Consider the following 22,430-nt stretch of genomic DNA (forward strand, 5'->3'; position numbering starts at 1 on the left):
CTGAATTACAATGCAAACATGCAGTGTGTTTTTGGAATCCAGTTCAAGGTCGGATTAAGGGACAGAGAGAGGACACGTGGATCTCCAGGTCTTGAGGGACAAGAACGAGGGTGATGGAGATAGAAACTGAAGAGGTGTGTGTGTGTGTGTGTGTGTGTGTGTGTGTGTGTGTGTGTGTCGCACAACCCTCAGGCCAGAAAATGCCCCACTACCAGCCTATGATCTTTTTCTCTTCCTTTTCTTGTCCTCTATTCTCACAACAACAAGACAAAAGAACAGAAAACCATGCATTCGGCTGTTCGCTAGTTTTGTTAACTAGTCTGTTTGCGTGTTTGGGTTTGTCAGGAAAATAAAATCACAGTGTCTCCTGGATTTCACTGTGTTTTCTGTTGGTTTGCTTTAAAGCAGATTTTTTAATAATATCTTGAGATACTTGTGCACTGACATGGGGTTGTGGTTGCACAATTCTTGACATGGAACTTGAATGCCATGGGTTTTATTTTTTGAGTAATATTTAACAGAATACCAACAGACACCAGAATTGCATCGCGCATCTCGAATTAAACGAGGGAATAGATTGAGTGCAGGATAGAGCTGAACGTACGTCATCGTGTCCTTTATACTTTCCCAGAGTAATCAGCTAAATAAACAGAAATTAGCGTTCAGACCACAGTGCTCTAACAGGTGTCTACAGTACACACACACACACACACACACACACACACACACAGACACGCCCCTCCACCCAGCCGGGTAATTACGGCGTCTTTAATCCGAGACACGGTGGTAAACATGGACACAGCGCCGGCCTCGTGATCTTCTCTCGTTTCCACAACAGTAATTACGCTGATTCTTATAAGAGCAAGACTTTATTTCATCATTACTGCAGCGAGACGCCGTCGTGTCGGAGGCAGAACCCGTCGCCTCATTCACGTTTCCAGAACTCATCCGTAAACACGCTTCCTTAATTCAATCATATAGCATTAAAGCTGAGGTACGAGGCCCGTGATCTCGAATGAAACCCCAAAGTACCTTCATTTTCTAATTATAGTGGACGGAGAGACAATTACATAACCTTCGTAACGGCCATGTGTCATTTCATTACTGCAGCTCTCGCGAGGAAGAAATGAACACGTGCGCGGGTGAAATAAACGTGTTCACGCACGAATAAAGACAGGAAGAGGAATTCATTTTACTCAAACACTAACGCAAGGCAAACAAACGTCGTGTTTTGGTCATTTATTCGTTCATTAATTCAACAAATAATGAAAAAAATTACGCGTGATGCTGAAATATTTCAATATTTCAAATATTGCCCCCTTTATAGTTACTTGCCCCCTTATTTTTAGGACTTGTTATGTTTCTGGGACTCTTGAACAATCAGGATATAAAATAATGGATCTAATATCAGCACATAATCCATCAGAAGCTTCTTCAACATTTTGGCTTCACTCTGATGTAGTGCTGGTTTACACTTTATTAGTACATGGTTATGGTTTCTATAGCAACAGCTTACCACTTGGGGAAGTAGGAGCTCAATGGTTAAGGTTCTAGATTTCTGCTTGGAGGTTCAAGCCCAAACCGCCACTCTTGGGGCCCCTGAGCAAGGCCCTTAACTCTCTGTGCTCTAGGGGCACTGTAACATAGCGGACCCTGCGCTCTGACCACAGCTTCCTATCAGCGCTGGGGGATTTTAACTGTGCTGTAAAAAATACACGTGACAATGAAATTTCTTTCTTTCTTTCTTTCTTTCTTTCTTTCTTTCTTTCTTTCTTTCTTTCTTTCTTTCTTTCTTTCTTTCTTTCTTTCTTTCTTTCTTTAATCACATGGTATGCTACATCAGATACTCCATCGACAATAAACTCTCAACAATCTAAATATGACGTTTTCTTGTAATGAAACATTTTTGGAAGGAGTCTCCAGTGTCAGTGATGTAATTTGTGCTTTTTTTTTTTCAAGAAAATTAAAAATAGAAAGTCTGCATAAGAAACGAGTGCTTATTACACCGCAAATGACATGAAAACAGAAACCAAATGGTTTCATGAACATTAGAGGTAACAATAAACGGATAAAAAGTCCAATTTGAATCTATAATCGCATATTTATCAGTTTATAACTGTGTCATTATCATGTAGTCTGATCTTTTCTGTCGTGTTTCACTGCTGCTTCACTGCAGGATCTGCACTTAATATACTAATAAATATGTATATTTTATTTTACATTTCTTATATTTAGTTTTGCATAAATTGTACTGGGAGCAATTCCAACCAAATCATTTCCTTTGTGATCAATAAAGTTTTCTGTGTGCTGTTTTGGGTAATTATTCTTTCTAAACGAATCAGTTTCTTGAGCAAAGAAAAAAAAAAGGCAGAAAGAACCCTTGAAAAAGCATTTTCATGCCTGAAGGATTTTCACCGTAATAACACTTGATGATGAATAACACGTCCTGATTTGTGTTCAGGGGGAAAAAAAATCCCACAATGACCTTTCCAGCTCGAAAATGAGTGAAAACTTCTGATGTTCGCCACTCATCCGGAAAACAAGAAGAATATGATGGAAATTGCGGCCTGCGTTAATGAACTCGGAACAGATTTCTTAACTTCCTGGACGCCAGCCGAGGGTCTGATGACAAGGACTGTGATTGGAGGCTTCACCGGGGGCCTCGCAGGACACCCGTGAGCTCGGCATGTGTCTCAGAACACGGAGCAGGAACACGGAGAGCCCTGGTGTGAGATGACAGCCGTGTGCAGGACCATCCTGTCGTCTCCACTCACGCTCAAAAACTCTTCCAGGACCGGAACGTCAATTAGGAAGAGACGGGAATAGAGACGGGCAGAAATAGGAGGAACGTCAACGCTGACGGAGACGTGGCAGAGAAATGGGAGGGGTTCAACACACACACACACACACACACACACACACACACACACACACACACACACACACACACACACACATGCACACGTGAGACGTGTTTTTTTCCCCTGCTTATTAAAGGAGGTTTTTTTTAACAACTGGGGGCAAAGAAGATACACTTGAAAATCGTGAGGATTAATTAACATCACACACACACACACACACACACACACACACACACACACACACACACACACACAGACACAAGACATGAAGCAGAATGTTTAATTTGCAGCTCAGAGGTGCAGCTTATTAGCACGAGATTTATATCACCGAGTCCAGAAGATACAGTCATATGGAGAGAATTAATGAACTTTATGCGCATAACATTACACACACACACACACACACACACACACACACACACACACACACACACAAACTGTTGGCTTCTGCTTTTGCAGTACATGATGGAAAAACATTAATGCACTTGATATTCGGCAGGGATGATGCAAAAGAGTACTAAAAAATGCTTAATAAATAAATAAATAATAATAATAAAAAGAAGAAATATAACTATTTTTTTTACATTTTATGCATTTGAGTACTTTTTTGAGCTACTTATTAATACAAAAATAAATAATACAAATAATAATACCTATAAACCTGCTGTTACATACATGTATATATTAGTACATACAATCCATAGCCAATGATACGATACGGTAAAGACACTCACAGTATGTAGCAGCTACCGATACGATACGATACGATACGATATGCTACGATACGCTACACTACGATACGATACGATACGATACGATACGATATGCTACACTACACTATAATACGATACGATACGCTACACTACGATACGATACGATACGATACGATACGCTACACTACGATACGATACGATACGATACGATACGATACGATACGCTACACTACGATACGATACGATACGATACGATACGCTACACTACGATACGATATTTATACGATACGACACGACACGATATTTATACGATACGATACGCTACACTACGATATTTATACGATACGACATTTATTACGATACGACACGATACGCTACACTACGATACGACACGACACGACACGACACGACATTTATTACGATACGATACGATACGACACGATACGATACGATACGATATGCTACACTACACTATAATACGATACGATACGATACGCTACACTACGATACGATACGATACGATACGATACGCTACACTATGATACGATACGATACGATACGCTACACTACGATACGATACGATACGCTACACTACGATATTTATACGACATTTATTACGACACGACACGCTACACCACGATACGACACGATACGCTACACTACACTATAATACGATACGATACACGATACGATACGATACGACACGCTACACCACGACACGACACGACACGATACGCTACACTATGATACGACACGATACGCTTACACTACGATACGATACACGACACGACATTTATACGATACGCTACACCACGATACGACACGATACGATGCGATACGATACGACACGATACGACATTTATACGATACGCTACACTACGATACGATACGATACGATACGATACGATACGATACGATACGATACGCTACACTACACTATAATACGATAAGATACGCTACACTACGATACGATACGATACGATACGCTACACTATGATACGATACGATACGATACGATACGCTACACTACGATACGATACGATACGACACGATGCGATGCGATACGATACGCCACGATACGATACGATACGATATGCTACACTACGCTACGATGCGATGCGATGCGATACGATATGCTACACTGCACTGTAATGCGATGCGATACGCTACACTATGCGATGCGATGCGATGCGACGATCGCTACACTACGCTACGATGCGATGCGATGCGATGCGATGCGATACGATCGCTGCACTACGATGCGATGCGATGCGATGCGATGCGACGATACGCTACACTACACTATAATACGATACGATACGATGCGATACGATGCGATGCGATGCGATACGATACGACACGATGCGATGCGATGCGATGCGACGATACGATGCGATATGCTGCAATACGCTACACTACGATGCGATACGATGCGATATGCTACACTACACTGTAATGCGATGCGATCGCTGCACTATGCGATGCGATACGATACGATGCGCTGCACTGTGATGCGATGCGATGCGATATGCTACACTACACTGTAATGCGATGCGATGCGATACGACACGATGCGATGCGATGCGATGCGCTGCACTGTGATGCGATGCGATGCGCTACACTGCGATGCGACGATGCGATGCGATCGCTACACTGCGATGCGATGCGATGCGCTGCACTACGATGCGATGCGATCGCTACACTACGATGCGATACGATGCGATGCGCTGCACTCGATGCGATGCGATGCGATCGCTACACTGTGATGCGATGCGATACGATGCGCTGCACTGTGATGCGATGCGATACGATGCGATGCGATGCGCTACACTGTGATGCGATGCGATACGATACGACACGCTACACTATGATACGACACGATACGATACGATACGATACGATACGATACGATACGATGCGATACGATGCGATGCGATGCGATGCGATGCGATGCGCTGCGATGCGATGCGATGCGATGCGCTGCACTGCGATGCGATGCGATGCGATACGCTACACTACGATACGATACGATACGATACGATACGATACGAAACGATACGATATGATTCCCCACAATTACGATGCGATACGATTTTGATTCAACACGATACGATGCAGTGGAAAAAATATGATGCTCTGCAATTCAGGATTGTACAAATAGTTTGCTTTTATTTCTTTGGTTCAGACAGACAGCAAATCATCAATCTACTTTATTAAGTGCCTTCTGACTTTTAACTCATGACCCCTTTCACACACACACCTCCGTAGTGCAAAAAGAAAAAGATTCTCTAACACCAGACATTCGCTTCCTGTCCTGTGTGCAGGAAGTTACAGCTCTACCTCTGCCATGTTAATCTGTATTCTATGTGACTCTCAGGACACGCCTCGGCCTCCGTAGTGTTGCGATACGACGTATTCACGTAGCAGCAGCAGTGCTGAGCAGTGTGAAAGAGCTCCACCACCCTGTTATGTATTAAACCCCTCCACCGTTAGAGAAATAAACATCAGATCGCATCGTGACTCGTTCCACAGCCGTCCAGCGCAGATCCCGATCCAACCCAGACTCTGATCTGACTCCGACTCGGGGTTCAGCTCCGGTTATCTTCACTCTAAACCCAGTCCCATCATTAAGAAGCAGCGGAGCTGAAAATAACCACGGCTGATACATTTCCATACGCGGGGGAAAAGCCGCTATGGGCTCCCATGGGAACCGTATTCCAATTACACACAGAAAGAAGCTGTAATATCTTCAGAGAAACTGTTTTATAGAGTGATATAAACCTGAACAACACACACACACAGACAAACACACACACACACACACAAACACACACACCCATACACAGTGCGAGAAATATTCATAATTAGGTTTCTGAGTTTGTGTTTTACAATTACTAAAAAAACGTGTTAAAATTATTATATAATATACGCTCAACTACACTGTATGACCAAAAGTATTGGGACACCCGAGTTTCCACCCAGATGTGGTTCGTCCAACAAAACTGTGGATATCCATGAAGATCTATTTTGATCTCCTGCTATGAGAGCTCTGAACTAAACGAAACGAAGCTGTGAGCAAGAAAAGCAAAGAAACGTAGAAACGCGCGTGAGATCGGATCCAGACGAGAAATCGTTTGAGACGTGTCTCTCAGTCAGTGAGTTCTACAGAGCTGAGTAACGAACACGAGTCACACCTATCAGCTGATATCTCTCTCTCTCACACACACACACACACACACACACACACACACACACACACACACACACACATTTACACATTTACACATTTACACAGTATACACATCTGGTAAAGAGCCATGGGTGGATGATGTCACGTAAACCCTGGTGATTTGTGAAGCTGTTGGCTGTAACACCTCTCTCTTTCTCTCTCTCTTTCTCTCTCTCGCTCCCTCTCTCTTTCTCACTCTCTTCCTCTCTCTATCTCTTTCTCTCTCAGTTACTTTCTCCTTTTAAGCGAATTTGTTACGCTACAAACGAAAAAAAACCTGAAATAGAATGAGAGAGAGAGAGAGAGAGAGAGAGAGAGAGAGTGAGAGAGAGAGAGAGAGAGAGAGAGAGAGAGAGAGAGAGAGAGAGAGAGAGAGAGAGAGAGAGAGAGAGAGAGAGAGAGAGAGAGATGTAGAAAGACAAACACACTCCTGATTTCATGGGATAGAGGGATAATTATTCAGGATAAAAATGGAGAGATGTATGATGTAGATCTTCTACTATTACTAATTAAGTACATTTTACAGTTATAGTGTTTGACAGATGTTTCCTTATCCAGAGTGACTTACATTCATCTCATCCATACAACTGAACAGCTAAGGGCCTTGCTTACAATCATAATAATAGGAGTGTTAAGATGTTCTTATAACTCTTCCTTCTCCTCCCTGAAATCTCCCTACACTGTAAATCTATCCAGGAAAGGAAGCTGTTGGGGGAAAAAACAACAAAAAAGACATTTCAGACATTTGACCTTGTTATAACCTTGACCCTGTGTGGCTCAGTTCCTGAATCAGATCATCTACTGGTTACGACTAAAAAATAAATAAAAAAAACAGTCCTGTGTACATCTTTCTATTCACTCTTGAGAGAGAGAGAGAGAGAGAGAGAGAGAGAGAGAGAGAGAGAGAGAGAGAGAGAGAGAGAGAGAGAGAGAGAGAGGGCGAGAGAGGGAGAGAAAGAGAGAGAGAGAGGAGAGAGAGAGAGAGAGAGAGAGAGAGAGAGAGAGAGAGAGAGAGGGAGAGGGAGGAAGAGCAAGAGTGTATTGAATCAATCTCATTCGACTCACTCAGCTGATTCATATTGAAGAATCAAATTTAATCCGCTGGGAAACTCGGACACTGGGGATGTGTGTAAATAGAAAAACAAACATGGTTGTGTTATTACTGAACAGGTAGTGTGTGTGTGTGTGTGTGTGTGTGTGTGTGTGTGTGTGTGTGTAGTGATCACACCTGAAACATACATTTTCTTTGAAAACAATCTACTCACACATCAAATATATGTAAAAAAAAGAAGTGAACAGCAACGTGGCCTGACTTTGGGGGTGTGTTTGAGTCATGGAGGTGATCGAGCACGTCCACTTAACTGCATCTTCACTCCGCAGCACCATCATTCCGCCACCAAATTGCTGTTATTTGATGTTTATGCAGCGTTTGAAAATGCTAAAAACCTGTCACACAACCCAAACCCCCCCTTTTTATCCACCTTTCTCTTTTCTGAGTGTGTGTGTGTGTGTGTGTGTGTGTGTGTGTGTCCTCTGTATGTGATGCCTCAGTGCTCAGCTGTACCTGACAGCTCCCAATTATATTTTCATGGTTCTCTGAGTGTTCCTCGGGGACGCCTCGTGGCTCTGCTCGGCTTGTCCTCGATTCCCCGAGACGTTTCACAATCGGCGTCTGGTCACGGCGTGTTCGCTCGCTCTCTCTCTCTCTCTCTCTCTCTCTCTCTCTCTGCACCATCTCGCCTGCTTTCTCTGTGTTAATTGTAGTAAAGATGATTCAGTTTGTGACCATGAGGTCTGAATATTTCCAGGGATCTTCTTATCCGAGGGTAATGTGATCGATTATTTCTTGAAGTGCCAGACTCCAGCAGCCATACTCATGAAGCCAGACTCCAGCAGCCAGACTCCAGCAGCCAGACACCTGCAGCCAGACACCTGCAGCCATACTCATGAAGCCAGTCTCCAGAAGCCATACTTTAGGAGTCAGACTCCATCAACTGGACTCTAGAACCCAGACTCCAGAAACCAGACTCCAAAAGTCAGACTCCAGGAACTAGATTCCAGCAACCAGACTCCAGAAACCAGTCTCCAGCAACTAGACTCCAGCAGCCTGACTCTAGAAGCCAGACATCAGAAGCCAGACTCCAGAAACCAGTCTATAGCAACTGGACTCCAGAAGCCAGACTCCTGCAGTGACTTCTTTTCTCTCTACATTCAAACCACACATTTTAATATTTTTAAATATTAAATCTTCAAAATGGACAGATGCAGTCAGACGTCTGTCACCGACAGAACCAACAGCATTTCACACAGAACATATTGACAATTTTCGATATCGAACCATCTTTAGGACCGCTTCCCCGAAGCAGGAAACTCACGCCAGAATTTCAGGCTTAAACTCTGCATGTTGTCCCATTACAGGTATAATCAATAAAACCACCACGTGATTTTTTTTATCCACTGCACAACAGCACGTTGTGGGGAGCTTGCAGGCTCGGGGAGGAAGGAACCGGAGGCAGAAGACAAACTGAAAACCAAAGACACTTTTCAGTTTTATAAAACACACACACACACATGTACACACACACACACACATGTACACACTCTCTCGGTGTGTGATCCTTACCACTCATTTCCTCTAAATGCACCCTCTATTCTTAAGCCAGGTGCTGGACCACACCCCTGCAACATACATTCGATCATATATAGTTACACTTACATTATAGCAGTTTCCTGCTATATAACCTCCACTTTTCTGGGAAGATGTTCCACTAGATTTTGTGGAGATTCTTTCAGCCACAAGTCTGTTAGTAAAGTCAGGTACTGATGTAGATAAAAAAGGTGAGGAGGAACCTGGGGTGCAGTCAGCGTTCACATCCATTATGATCGATAGGGTTGGAGCTTTATAGCAGGAGATCTTCTACTCCATCCCATGTATAACAGAGCATCATGGTGCGAGCTTCGGGCACATAATGCATGCTGGAACATGTTTTGGATCTCCAAGTTCAAGTGAAGAGAAAAAGTCATGCTCCAGCGTCCGAAAACGTCCGATACAATTGTGTGGCTCCAACAGATTGTGGAAAAACCACACAATTGTATCGGACGTTTTATTGTTTGTTCTCTTGCTTTTATATAAACACAAATCTTTAAAATAAACAACTGAAAGTAACTGAGTTGAGTGAAACCCAGAGCCACTTTCCACCTCCATGAACACTCTTTAAAGTGTCGAGGTTTGATATCTACACTTTTTGCGCATGGCCCCTTTTACACACAGTGCATAAAAAAATTAATGAAAAACAAAACCCACTTCTCTTCCTGTCCTGTGTGCAGGAAGTTACAGCTCTGCCTCTGCCATGTTAATCTGTATTCTATGTGACTCTCAGGACACGCCTCGGCCTCTGGAGTGTTTTGTAAATTTGTGTACAAAAAAAGATAGAAAACTAAATACGATTATTTTCCAGCACTTCCTCCAGAGTGTTTTATTCCTTTTACTCTCCATCAGTTTGCCAGAAAATCTATTTTTATAATGATTTATGTATTTATGGCTAATCATTAAATCATTTATTTTACCTGAGCAACATATTAAGTTCTGGTCTTTACCCATAGCTTGAAGATAGTCAGGGACTGTTTGGACATCTAGGAGAAGTTCATTCCACCACCTCAGTGCCAGAACAGAGAAGAGCCTTGAGGTATACTAACCTCTTCCCCTGAGAGAAGGTGGTACCAGTGGAGCAGTGCTGGAGGATTTCAGCAGCGTGATGCAGTGATGAGGTCTCTGAGGATCATCCAGGACTTCACCAACCTCTCGCTTTCGTCTTTACTGTCAGTCCTAATAAAGTCCCAGTAAACTCCAGGTAAGAGTTTGAGCTCTGGCTGTTATAAAGTGCTGGAACTAGAGACTCCTTCCTTCTTTTCAGAAACCCATCTGTATCAACCAGGTTTTCTAAATAAGTTAACATGAAAGAGCTGTTGCTGTTGCCATAGAAACGGTAACATACAGGAAAACGCACATTGGTCATTAATATGAACCTGCCGTTCGCAGCTTTGCTTCAGTCCAAGAAGCAGCTTCAGAAACCAAATCAACACCTTCTGAGGTCCAAACACAATTACAGGACAAACTGTCGGCATTTACAGCATTTTTATTCCATTATCCTCTACTCCAACACACACACACACACACACACACACACACACCCACACCCACACACACACACACACACACACACACCAAATGAAAAACATGAGTCATTCCTGCGTAAGTGGCTTCCTCCTGGAAAACGTTTCACAGCAAGTGAACGATGCAGGGTTTTAAAACACACACACACACACACACACACACACACACACACACACAAATCTTTTCACCTGATAAACGGGCCGTTTAGTGTAAAAACACCTCGTCACTGTGTTCCAGGATGCGAACGGATTTATTTCTGCTTCAACGAGAAAATCGAGTCGAATAAAAAAATACAACAGCAGCAGTGAATTTACAAACTGACCAAAATCTCCCGTTTACAAGAAGCTCAGAGATAAAGCATGAGAAGGAAGGAAGGAAGGAAGGAAGGAAGGAAGGAAGGAAGGAAGGAAGGAAGGAAGGAAATGAAAGTAAACAAAGGAAATGAAAGGAAAGAAGGAAGAAAAAGAAAAAATGACAGAAGGAGGAAAGGAAGGAATGAAGGAAGCAAAGGAAAGGAAAGGAAATCACAGATAGCAGGACTGAATGAATGAAGGAAGGAAGGAAGGAAGGAAGGAAGGAAGGAAGGAAGGAAGGAAGGAAGGAAAGAAGGAAGAAAAGGAAAAGGACAAAGGGAAGGAAGAAAGAAAAATAAAGGAAAGGATGGACAATAGAAAGTAAGGAAGGAAATGAAAGGAAGAGAGAAAAATAAATAAGGAAAAAAGGAAAGAAAAGAAAGGAAAGGAAAGGATGGGGAAAAGAAAGAAAACAAAAGAAGGACAAAAGGAAAGAAGGAAAAAAGAAAGAAAGATTATTTATAAATTATAACTGAGTGGCTCTTGCGCCACTATTACACAAGTATCAGATATACACAAGGTCAGAAGATGATGGGGGGATGAGACTGAAAGGTGGTCACTCACAACAAACTGCCATGAGAACAAAACCAACACCGTCAGTACAAATAAAATAAAATGAAAAATAGGAACGCTGTTCCAGCCCTGAAGTTCATGTTTGCTACCTTTTTTTTTTCTTTTCCTTTCTTGTTTTTCTTTTCTGTTCCTTTATATACACAATCATTTTTTGCTCTCGTGTTTTTCTCTGATCATCTCCGTGCCCCAGTGAGTCTGGAAATCACAGTTTGAGGTGTGTGACGGTGCACGTGGATGTTAAAGGTCACCATCAGAACATGTGTGGAGATGTGATGTGATGTGATGCAGATGTGAGTCATGGAGATCTCTTTCTCTTTCTCACTGCACTAAAGGACGGTTTGATGATGATGAGAAGGAGAAGAGAAACGCCTGGGAAGGATGTGATTTTGCTTAGCTGGCACATTTCTCTAATCCGTGTGGGGAGTCTGTGGGATGAGTTTAAAAAGCTGACACGTGCAGCTACGCATTAACCTCGAGTACCCTGGCTCCTCTCTGCCTCGCCGATGTTTCACCACGTGTCGTTTACCAGAGTCATGTGATCAGTCATGGCCGCCCAGTTAGCTGCTGACCATCATGTATGGAATAAAACACGCTGACTGTGCAGCACTTATTATATAAACTCTAATCAATAATAGGGTTTTTCTGACAGCATACCTGGGAAATATAATGCTACAGATTTACCTCTAGCACTGAAAACATCTCTTTCTTCAAAACATCCACCACATCATCGAATACACGTGGGTTTGTAATCTGATAGTGTACCAGTGTTAAGGTTAATATGTTTCAAAACCGCTCACAACAAATCAACAACCTCTGGCCAATCAGAGTCGAGAATCTAAATTTTAAGAATCATCATTTAAATGGCCGAGGGCAGTGGCGGGGCAGGGGGCGCCAGTGAGCACCAGTTCTACGACTAGGAACGGTGCAGCACACAAATGTTAGTTTAATATAAAACTGCGATTTGAAGCTGCTAATACAGGACATGAATCCACACTTTCCGACCAATCAGATTTGAGAAATCAATCAGGCTGTGGTATAAAGGGTTTAATTAGGAAAGTGTGATAAATTTGATTGCTGTTGTGAGAGAAGCTCAGGTCAAAAAACTTCGACTTCGTCCAGGAACAGGGTTTGTTAGAGGAAAGCGTGACAACTCAATCTTTAAAAATTACACCTCATGCCGCTTTCCAAAACATCTCCACCTCCCTGTTACATCACAATGCACCCGTCTCACACCTCACAAGATGTTTCTGCTCCTCATTATACCGCATACAAAAGGGAAGACATAATAAAACGGTCTCGGCCTCCCCTGTGCACACGGTACGCTCTATTTATCAAAGTCCAGAACGTTTGTCCAGGACCGCACGCCCGACAAATTGAAGTCTGCTGATAATAAGGGTCAAATCCTGTGCAGAGTTTCATCCATTTTCTTCCTTTAAGGGACTTTTTTTACCACAAGCAGGCGATGAGGAATATAAGTGGAGGGTAATTTACCTGGAAGTAGCAACGCTGCAGGCTGGGGCCGTGTAAGGGCCATGCGTCATTTCGCTGCATTCAGGGCTGTTAAAGTAACAGGACATTTCTCATACGGACTCCAAATTACACCCACATGACCTTCGAGCTGGCAGCAGAAAGCCATTTCTTTTGTCTTTGACCAGTTCTTGGGTTTTTACTTCATTATAGTTTCATTTAATTTATGAAAAACACCTTCAAAAGCGAATGCAGTTTTTTTTACCATTGAAATAATTCACGAGGAAATTGCATCAAATTTACCTGAGAAATTTCCCATGGACAGTCGAAATACTGGATTGTGATTGGCTGGAAGCTCAGGTGTGAATTTAGAGTTTCTAACACACCTGTCGAAATAAGTGTAATCATCTGGCACTACTTTATCAGGTGTGAATAGTGGATTGTGATTGGCTGGAAGGAGTTCAGGTGTGAATAGTGGATTGTGATTGGCTGAAAGGAGTTCAGGTGTGAATAGTGGATTGTGATTGGCTGAAAGGAGTTCAGGTGTGAATAGTGGATTGTGATTGGCTGAAAGGAGTTCAGGTGTGAATAGTGGATTGTGATTAGCTGGAAGGAGTTCAGGTGTGAATAGTGGATTGTGATTGGCTGGAAGGAGTTCAGGTGTGAATAGTGGATTGTGATTGGCTGAAAGGAGTTCAGGTGTGAATAGTGGATTGTGATTGGCTGGAAGGAGTTCAGGTGTGAATAGTGGATTGTGATTGGCTGGAAGGAGTTCAGGTGTGAATAGTGGATTGTGATTGGCTGAAGGAGTTCAGTTGTGAATAGTGGGTTGTGATTAGCTGGAAGGAGTTCAGGTGTGAATAGTGGATTGTGATTGGATGGAAGGAGTTCAGGTGTGAATAGTGGGTTGTGATTGGATGGAAGGAGTTCAGGTGTGAATAGTGGATTGTGATTGGCTGAAAAGAGTTCAGGTGTGAATAGTGGATTGTGAATGGATGGAAGGAGTTCAGGTGTGAATAGTGAATAGTTCCATCCAGAGTGAAGCAGCGATTGTACACTTTTCCTAATGACCTTTTTGAGATGATTGGAGGTTTTTCGTTTGGAGGAACCTTTTCGAGGCACAAGATGAATTTGACAGACTGGAGAAGAAAATGTTCAAATGAAGGAAGGTGCAGTTTGTTGTCCAAATGAGTGTCTGTGCATTTTAAAGTAATATTAGTTCTTTTTCGTACCAACTTTCAGCAGGAACCAAATAAACATCTACAGTGGTAACAAACATGTTGGTGTTGGTTTCAGTGAATTACAGTGTTCTGTATGTTTGGTGTTTTGTTCAGTGGGTGTTCTTCTGAAAGCTGTTGAAGAAACCACAGACAGAAAAGTGGAACAATGAAGAAAGCAGGAGGAGAAAAGCGAGCCTGGTTCCTTGCTCCATCAGTGCAATGTTTCAGGCTGTAATTATACTGCGTTCGCTCTCAGTGACCTGTAGCTGAAGATGTACTGATGTTTTATTGATGCTCGGCTTTCCTTTTTTTTCACGTCTCTGAATGCTAATCAGGCTAATCCATGAGCTGTGAACTTTTACTAGTGCTGAGCGTGAATCCTAATCAACCCTGTAATCCAAAAACGTTTCCGAATTTATTTATCTAAAATGCCTACAAAAACATGCACTCTGTTGATACACTACTGTTGATATGCGAGTAAAAATAATATTTATTTGAATTTCAGGGGCACGTTTTATTCCACAAACGTACGTGATTTTGACGTTATGTGGATAAGATCTCATAGATTTATTTTACAAAACCCATTAAACTAACCCCAGATACCTGTGTGTTCGACGCTCTGAGAAATCCCACACCTACCGTACAACCAATCAGAATCCAAAATTTAAACTGACCACAGTATATAAAAACATTTTGGAACAATGGAATAAAATTACATCACCACTGGACTTCAGCTGCCTTGGCAACAAGCAACCTCGCCCTTTTTTTTTTTAAAGGTCTACTATTAGGAATTAATGCAAGCCCCGCCCCCTTTTTTCACCACATGATGAAGACGGCAATGTTGGTGGTGTTAGTAATAATGATGATGATGATTATGATGGTGATGGTGTTGGTGTTGGGGATGATGACGATGATGCTGCTGCTGATGGTGTTGGTGGTGATGATGGTGATAATGGTAACGATGATGGTGGTGGTTATAATGAAAATGAAGATGGTGGTGGTGATGATGATGAAGAAGGTGGTGGTGATTCTATTGATGATGATATAATAATGATGATGGTGATGGTGATGATAGTAAGGATGATGGTGGTAATGATAATGGTGGTGGTGATGATGTTGATGATGGTGGTGATGATGATGATGATGATGGTGGTGATGTTAATGATGGATCTGAATGACTGCATGGATCGTGCAGATTTGGATCTAAGTGCTGCTGTTGTAATTATAAAAACGCCTCCTTTTCCCACAATGTTCACTCTGCAGAAAATGTTCTTCTAGCATGAATGTTTCAGAATTCCAAACTTGCGTGTTACCTTGATGTTGGTTTGAGGAGAATGGAAGACTTCCTTGAATCAGCATGTTTTACTGTATGTGTGTGTGTGTGTGTGTGTGTGTGTCTCCATTAAGGATGTTGAACAGATGTTACAGCAGCCTGGAGCCTGAGTGATAATGAGTGTGTTTAAAAGCAGCTCAGATCGATAGGTTCGGAAAAGCAGGGAGATCGGCGCCTGGATCTGCAGGAGGAAACCCCATGATTTTTTCCTTTCTTTCCACTGATCGATTTGCTCCACTCATTCACCTTCATCTGTCTTCAATTACTCCCCCAGTCCCACTCACGTGCACGTACGCACTGTGCTCTGAGAACATCAGGCTGTAGGCGTCTCTCAGTTCTGTTCATGCAGCCATCTGATATCTGTAACGGGTTCATGCCAGAACAGGGAGTTCCCTCTAAACCTAATGATGACGATGGTGATGAGAATGAGGATGGTGATGATGATGATGATGATGATGATGATGGTGATGATAATAACCATGATGATGATAGTGGTAATGATGATGATGGTGATAATGATGATGGTGATGATGATGATTGATGATGAAATTTTCAAGTTTTACACCAAAAAAAGAAAATATGGTGGTACGCGCTGCTCTTTTCTCTCTCTCTCTCTCTCTCTCTCTCTCTCTCTCTCTCTCTCTCTCAAAACACTTCCTGCACTTTGCCAAAGGGAAAAGGTCAGAAAAATGTCACGCTTTGTCAGTCTACCGCGCTTAAGCGTCTCACCTGAAGGCACTCGCTGACCGAACAAACCTGTCTGAAAAAGTCAACACCTTCACAAGTGCTTCAGCGCTAAACATCTGCCAAGGGGCTTGACGGGGGTAAATAAATAAATAAATAAATAAATAAATAAATAATGCTGCACTGCCAGTACGCCGTGTCAGGAGAAAAAGCCGTTCTTTACCTTGTTGCTTTTCCTCTCTCACTCCAGGAGAACTGAGAAACAGCACTGCAGTCATCAGAGCGTTACGGCTGCTTTACACCGTCGTGTTGAAGGAAACAAACGACTTGGTGGTGAAATAAAAAGAGGTTGTTTTTTTAAAATGGTCTCGTTTGTGTCACATTCAGAGGCAAGTGGTGGACACATTACAGCCACCGCACCACCACCACCACCATCACGCTCAACATCGGACTCCTCCCACTGACACGATCACTCACAGCTCCATTACAGTCTCAATGAGTCCCATCAGTGCTTTTTAAACCCTTCGAACCGTAATAGAGAGAAATGGACTCGGAACCCGGGAACAAACGACTGATGATGCCTGAGAAGAATTAAAAGCTTCAAGACGTAATTTCATCATCATTATAAACATTGTTTGGCTTTTTATTTTAATGCCAGAGATGTTTATGTAACATTTAAGGAAGGAGTCTCCAGTGTCAGAGGAAAAACTGTAGGTAAAATTTTAATCTTGATAACGACACTTTTTTTCTTACTGAAGATACATGGTGGTATCAAAAAGTTTCCAAAATAGTTTTGTAACACGCCAACAGATGGCAGCACAAGGTTGCATGTACAGTCACAGGGAGCACCGACTTTTATAAGTCAGTGTGACTGCTGTCCATCTTTCTGTCTACGTGCGTTACCACGTCTGCGATTTACAGCGATGCTGTGACGAATCGTTCGAGGTGTTTTGAGCGAAACGCGCTTCAAAAGCGGATGAACATCACTGGAAGACGACCTTCATCAAGATCAACCCCAAAAAACGTAGAAACTTTTCAGCAAGTTGTACATGATGATCATCGGAAAACAATCCAGAACATCACTGCCATTGTTTGTTCCCAGGATGCTGACCCAGGAGTAGTGGGAACACCACGTTGGCCAAGAAATCTGCCAGCGTGCCATGAGGGCAATAGAAAGTTCTACAGGTTTTATGGTGTCTGAGAGAGGACATTTGGAGAAAGCAACAGGATCTGTGGGAAAACATTTTGATGCCACCTCATAAGCTGGTAAGGGAACAGGCATTTACAGCTGCTATAACATAAGCGATAACATACTAATATGTGCAAAGTGGTAGCATAGTGGTTGGATGTCTGATCAGAAGGTTATTAGTTAAAATCCCATCAAATCCCCGTTCTGTTCATTAGTTTTCTACTCTGTAGGTTTTACATATCTTCACAATTTCAATACATTTTATTTAGCTTGAACTCGTCAATAGATTTTATTTAAATAGTATTGCACATACAAGACACTGATCAATCCTCATTTCATCACTATGCCACATTTTTTAACTGCATCTAAAAAAAGAAAGAATTATTTATTTTTTTTCCAAAAAATCGAGAAAAGATCTCTGCTAGCCACGAGAGCGTAACGGTTTCGCTGTGTGAATTTCAGCAGAGCTCATTTGAAATGTTCTACAAAGAACAGCATTGAGTAATCAGATCACAGACTCAGACATCATTATGCTTCGCTCGCTGCTCCGGCCTTCATCCGTCCAGCCTCGCCTTCACCAACACCTGCACTGATCACGACTCAGCAATGCTAATTAGCTCGGAGCGAAGATGGCGTCCGTGCCATTGTGGCGCACACTTCAAATGGACCCCCGAACACCAACAAGGAAACACCAATTAAAACCCTGCTGCAGCTGCGATGAGTTTGCTTTTAAGAAAGACGGCTATTAAAAAGTCAATAAATACATTTGGTGAAGTAAAATGTTTTGGGTTCTTAATGTGAAATAAAGTGCATGAAAGTATCTCTTGATGGATGAATGTTAAGCATCCTGTTCCACATTCAATTCACATTCACTGTTCCACTAGATTTTGTACAGATTGTTTGGAGATTCATTCAAGCTCAAGGGTGTGTGTTAGTAAAGTCAGGTACTGATGTAGGTGAGGTGAGGAGGCCTGGAAAGCAATCCATATCTCTATAGTCTTGTCTATAAGATGAATGTATAGTGTTGTTATCTATGTCTGTACTTTTGAGAGTCACCAACAGCTGGAACCAATTTTCCTTCTGTGTGTCAACACAATAAACCTGATTCGAAATCGACTCTGGTTCTTTAATGGGTGGAAATTTAGTCCATTCCATCATTTTGTCCTTAATTTGAGACTATGTTCAATCAAATATACTGTATGATGAGGAAAAACTATCTAGCTTGGATGAGTCTGGTGGTTTTTGCTAATCATTTAAATAAGAAAGAACAAAGTGTGAAAAAGGCTGATTATTGGGTTTTATTAATCTCATATTTAGAAATAAAAGATTATAAATTCATCCACATTCAACATCTCATGACTTGAAGCACATCCTAAAGCACAAAAACCCTTGTATTAAAAAAACCCTTGTATTGATAAAACCTCAGTGCTATTGACGTTTCAACACAAAACTGCAACAAAAGCGAACAACATCCTTTTAAACGCTGTTCGTCATCCCAACACTCCTCTCAGTGCTCCTCCCATCGCTCCTCCCAGCGCTCTTCCCAACACTCCTCCCATCGCTTCTCCCAACACTCCTCTCAGTGCTCCTCCCATCGCTCCTCCCAGCTCGTCCCAACACTCCTCCCATCGCTTCTCCCAACACTCCTTTCAGTGCTCCTCCCATCGCTCCTCCCAGCGCTCGTCCCAACACTCCTCCCATCGCTTCTCCCAACACTCCTCTCAGCGCTCCTCCCATCGCTCCTCCCAGCGCTCGTCCCAACACTCCTCCCATCGCTTCTCCCAACATTCCTCTCAGCGCTCCTCCCAGCGCTTCTCTCAGCCCTCCTCCCAACACTCCTAGTGCTCCTCCCAGCGCTCCACCCAACACTCCTCTTAACCCTCCTCCTAACACACCTCCCAGCGCCTCTCTCAGCCCTCCTCCCAACACTCCCAGTGCTCCTCCCAGCGCTTCACCCAACACTCCTCTCAACACTCCTCTCAACCCTCCTCTCAGTGCTCCTCCCAGCGCTCGTCTCAACCTGCCGAGATGCGATCGGTTCTCTCCTGAACATCAATACTGCAAACACTGGGAAGGCAAGTTGAACTCGGGACAGCAAAGTCTTACCTGGGGTCCTTCTGGATGCTGTCGATTGATGGCGAGCGTGCCAGGGGCCCCTCTGGAGGAAGGGCAGGGCCCGACTTGCTGTAGGGAGACTCCACAGATGAGCAGTACTGCAGCGTGCGGTACGGCTCCACGTAGCTGGCGTAGCCTCCACGCGGGAATGTTCCAGACGCATTCTGGCTGGCGGTTCTCTGCAGGGGGGCAGAGTCAACACCGGGGGAGGACGGGGCTAGGGCAGGAGAGGAGGGACAAAACACAAAGGTCAGGAGATGCTCACAGATCTGGTGGATTAGGTCTGGATTGGGGCAGAAGAGGATGATGGAGGAAATGGACAGGAATTGAGCAGACAGAATGACAAGGTTGAGAACAGAAAGATTGAGAGAGAGAGAGAGAGAGAGAGAGAGAGAGAGAGAAGCCTCGGCAAAATTTTGGTAAAAACAGATCTGTCAAAAATAGCAAGATAAATACAGACTGTATAAACATCCATTACTGCCCTTCAAATATGGAACACTGCTAATGCTAATATACTCCAGTGTGTATTATATCAGAGCCAAAGAACAGGGTAGTAGATATGATTCAATATTATCTAGACAGGGAAGGAGTTAGAAAGATAAACAGACAGACAGACAGACAGACAGACAGACAGACAGACAGACAGGAAGGTAGATACCTATCCAACCTCCTGACTGTCTGTCTGTCTATTGATCTTTCTAACTTTCTTTCTGTCTGTCTATTTAGAGAAATTACGATAGACAGATAGATAGATAGATAGATAGATAGATAGATAGATAGATAGATAGATAGATAGATAGATAGATAGATAGATAGATAGAATATAATAGAAGATAATCTGATTTCTTGGATCTGATCTCAAAAATGCTGAATGATCACAAATCCACGCCCACTTATCTAACAGACTCTCTCATTTTGTACACATTCGTCTCCTGAACTGTACAGATTCTAACAATCACAATCAGAGGGAAACACACTCCAAAACTGAAAATGGAGTGTAATATAAGTATTTTACTAAATTGGCTCGTCACAGGGGGATGTGTGTGTGTGTGTGTGTGTGTGTGTGTGTGTGTGTGTGATACAGCTCAGCTTAAGAAGTGCTCACTCATGAGTAATTGCTTGTCAGCAGGAATATAGAGCAGCCCTATTTTTAGGTGCCACCACCGTCTTTCATTTCCTCTTTTATCTCTGCGTTATCACGGATACATTAGCATTTAACATCTGCAGGCACGGACAGACAGAAAGACAATGAGAGACAGAGTGACACAGAAACATGGAGACACAGAGAGACGGAGACATAAAGAGACAGAGACACATCGGACCAGAGAGACGAAGACACAGAAACAAAGAGACAGAAACACAGAGTGACGGAGACACAGAAAAACAGAGACACAAAGATACAGAGACACAGCGATACAAAGACACAGAGATACAGAGAGACGGAGACACAGAGAAACAGAAAGACAGAGAGACATAAGGACAGAGAGACAGAGTGAAAGACAAAATAAAAGCCCAACTTAAAAGGCAATTAATTATGTAAATAAGAATATAAGATCTTTTTTTAGAAAAATGTTAAGGTGCTGGAACTGGAGACTCCTTCCATAAATATTACATCATTTATTCTCATTACTGGAAACTTCACCACATCAACAATCCTGCGAATGAGCCGTTACTATAGAAACGATCAGAACTGGGAACACGGTAAATATCATTAAAGCTTTGTGCGTAAAGTCTTGACTGGAGAGACGACCTCCGAGACGAGCTCATAAATCCGCGGGGCCGAGACGATCGATATGAGGAAGAAGAAAAGCTTCTCGAGTCTGAACAATGAGATACAGACTCATACAAAGAGAAAAAAAGTAAAGTCTAAGATTTAGAAGTGGGGAGAAAAAAAAAATAAAGTGTAGCGAATAAATCAAACTGTCCAGATCCAAAAACACACACAGTTCAGCCAAAAGTATGCGGACACCCGACCGTGGTTTCCCCGAAAATTGTAGACACATTTTTTCAATTTTATTAGACGTCTTTGAATGCTGGAGCTTTGGGATAGATAGATAGATAGATAGATAGATAGATAGATAGATAGATAGATAGATAGATAGATAGATAGATAGATAGATAGATAGATAGATAGATAGATGTAGTGTACATGTAGTGAAATGCTTTTTACGACTCTTCAATATGTAAATAGAAATAGAATGTATGCTGTGGTAGGCCATCAGGGTCAGAAACGAACACACTTCTGGCCTTAACCTTTTTTATACTTATGTTATGCTTTATACTTGTATTATACAGTATAACATAAGTATAAAAAAGGTTAAGGCCAGAAGTGTGTTCGTTTCTGACCCTGATGGCCTACCACAGCATATCTGCTCTCTGATGTATAAAACGAAGTCTACAATTCTTAACAAAAGCAACGATTTCTTTCTCTTTGAACTGGAGCTGTAGCGTAAAACAACAGCCTTTGAGTAACAAAAGAAATCACCTCCTTATCTGCTTCAGTGACAAGAAAATGGTCC

At 42.5% G+C, this 22,430-nt stretch overlaps 1 protein-coding gene across 4 annotated transcripts in view; it reads right to left on the reverse strand.

The window, feature by feature from the left end:
• Window positions 1–22,430, reverse strand: part of ctnnd2a (catenin (cadherin-associated protein), delta 2a) — a 219,696-nt gene that overhangs the window by 75,009 nt on the left and 122,257 nt on the right. For all 4 annotated transcript variants that reach the window (XM_046833632.1, XM_046833631.1, XM_046833630.1 and 1 more), the window contains one exon: window positions 19,903–20,128. In XM_046833632.1, coding sequence (XP_046689588.1) covers window positions 19,903–20,128 — 226 coding nt within the window. The remainder of the gene's footprint in view (window positions 1–19,902; window positions 20,129–22,430) is intronic.

Source organism: Silurus meridionalis, chromosome 21, assembly GCF_014805685.1.
Source record: "Silurus meridionalis isolate SWU-2019-XX chromosome 21, ASM1480568v1, whole genome shotgun sequence".
NCBI lineage: Eukaryota > Metazoa > Chordata > Actinopteri > Siluriformes > Siluridae > Silurus > Silurus meridionalis.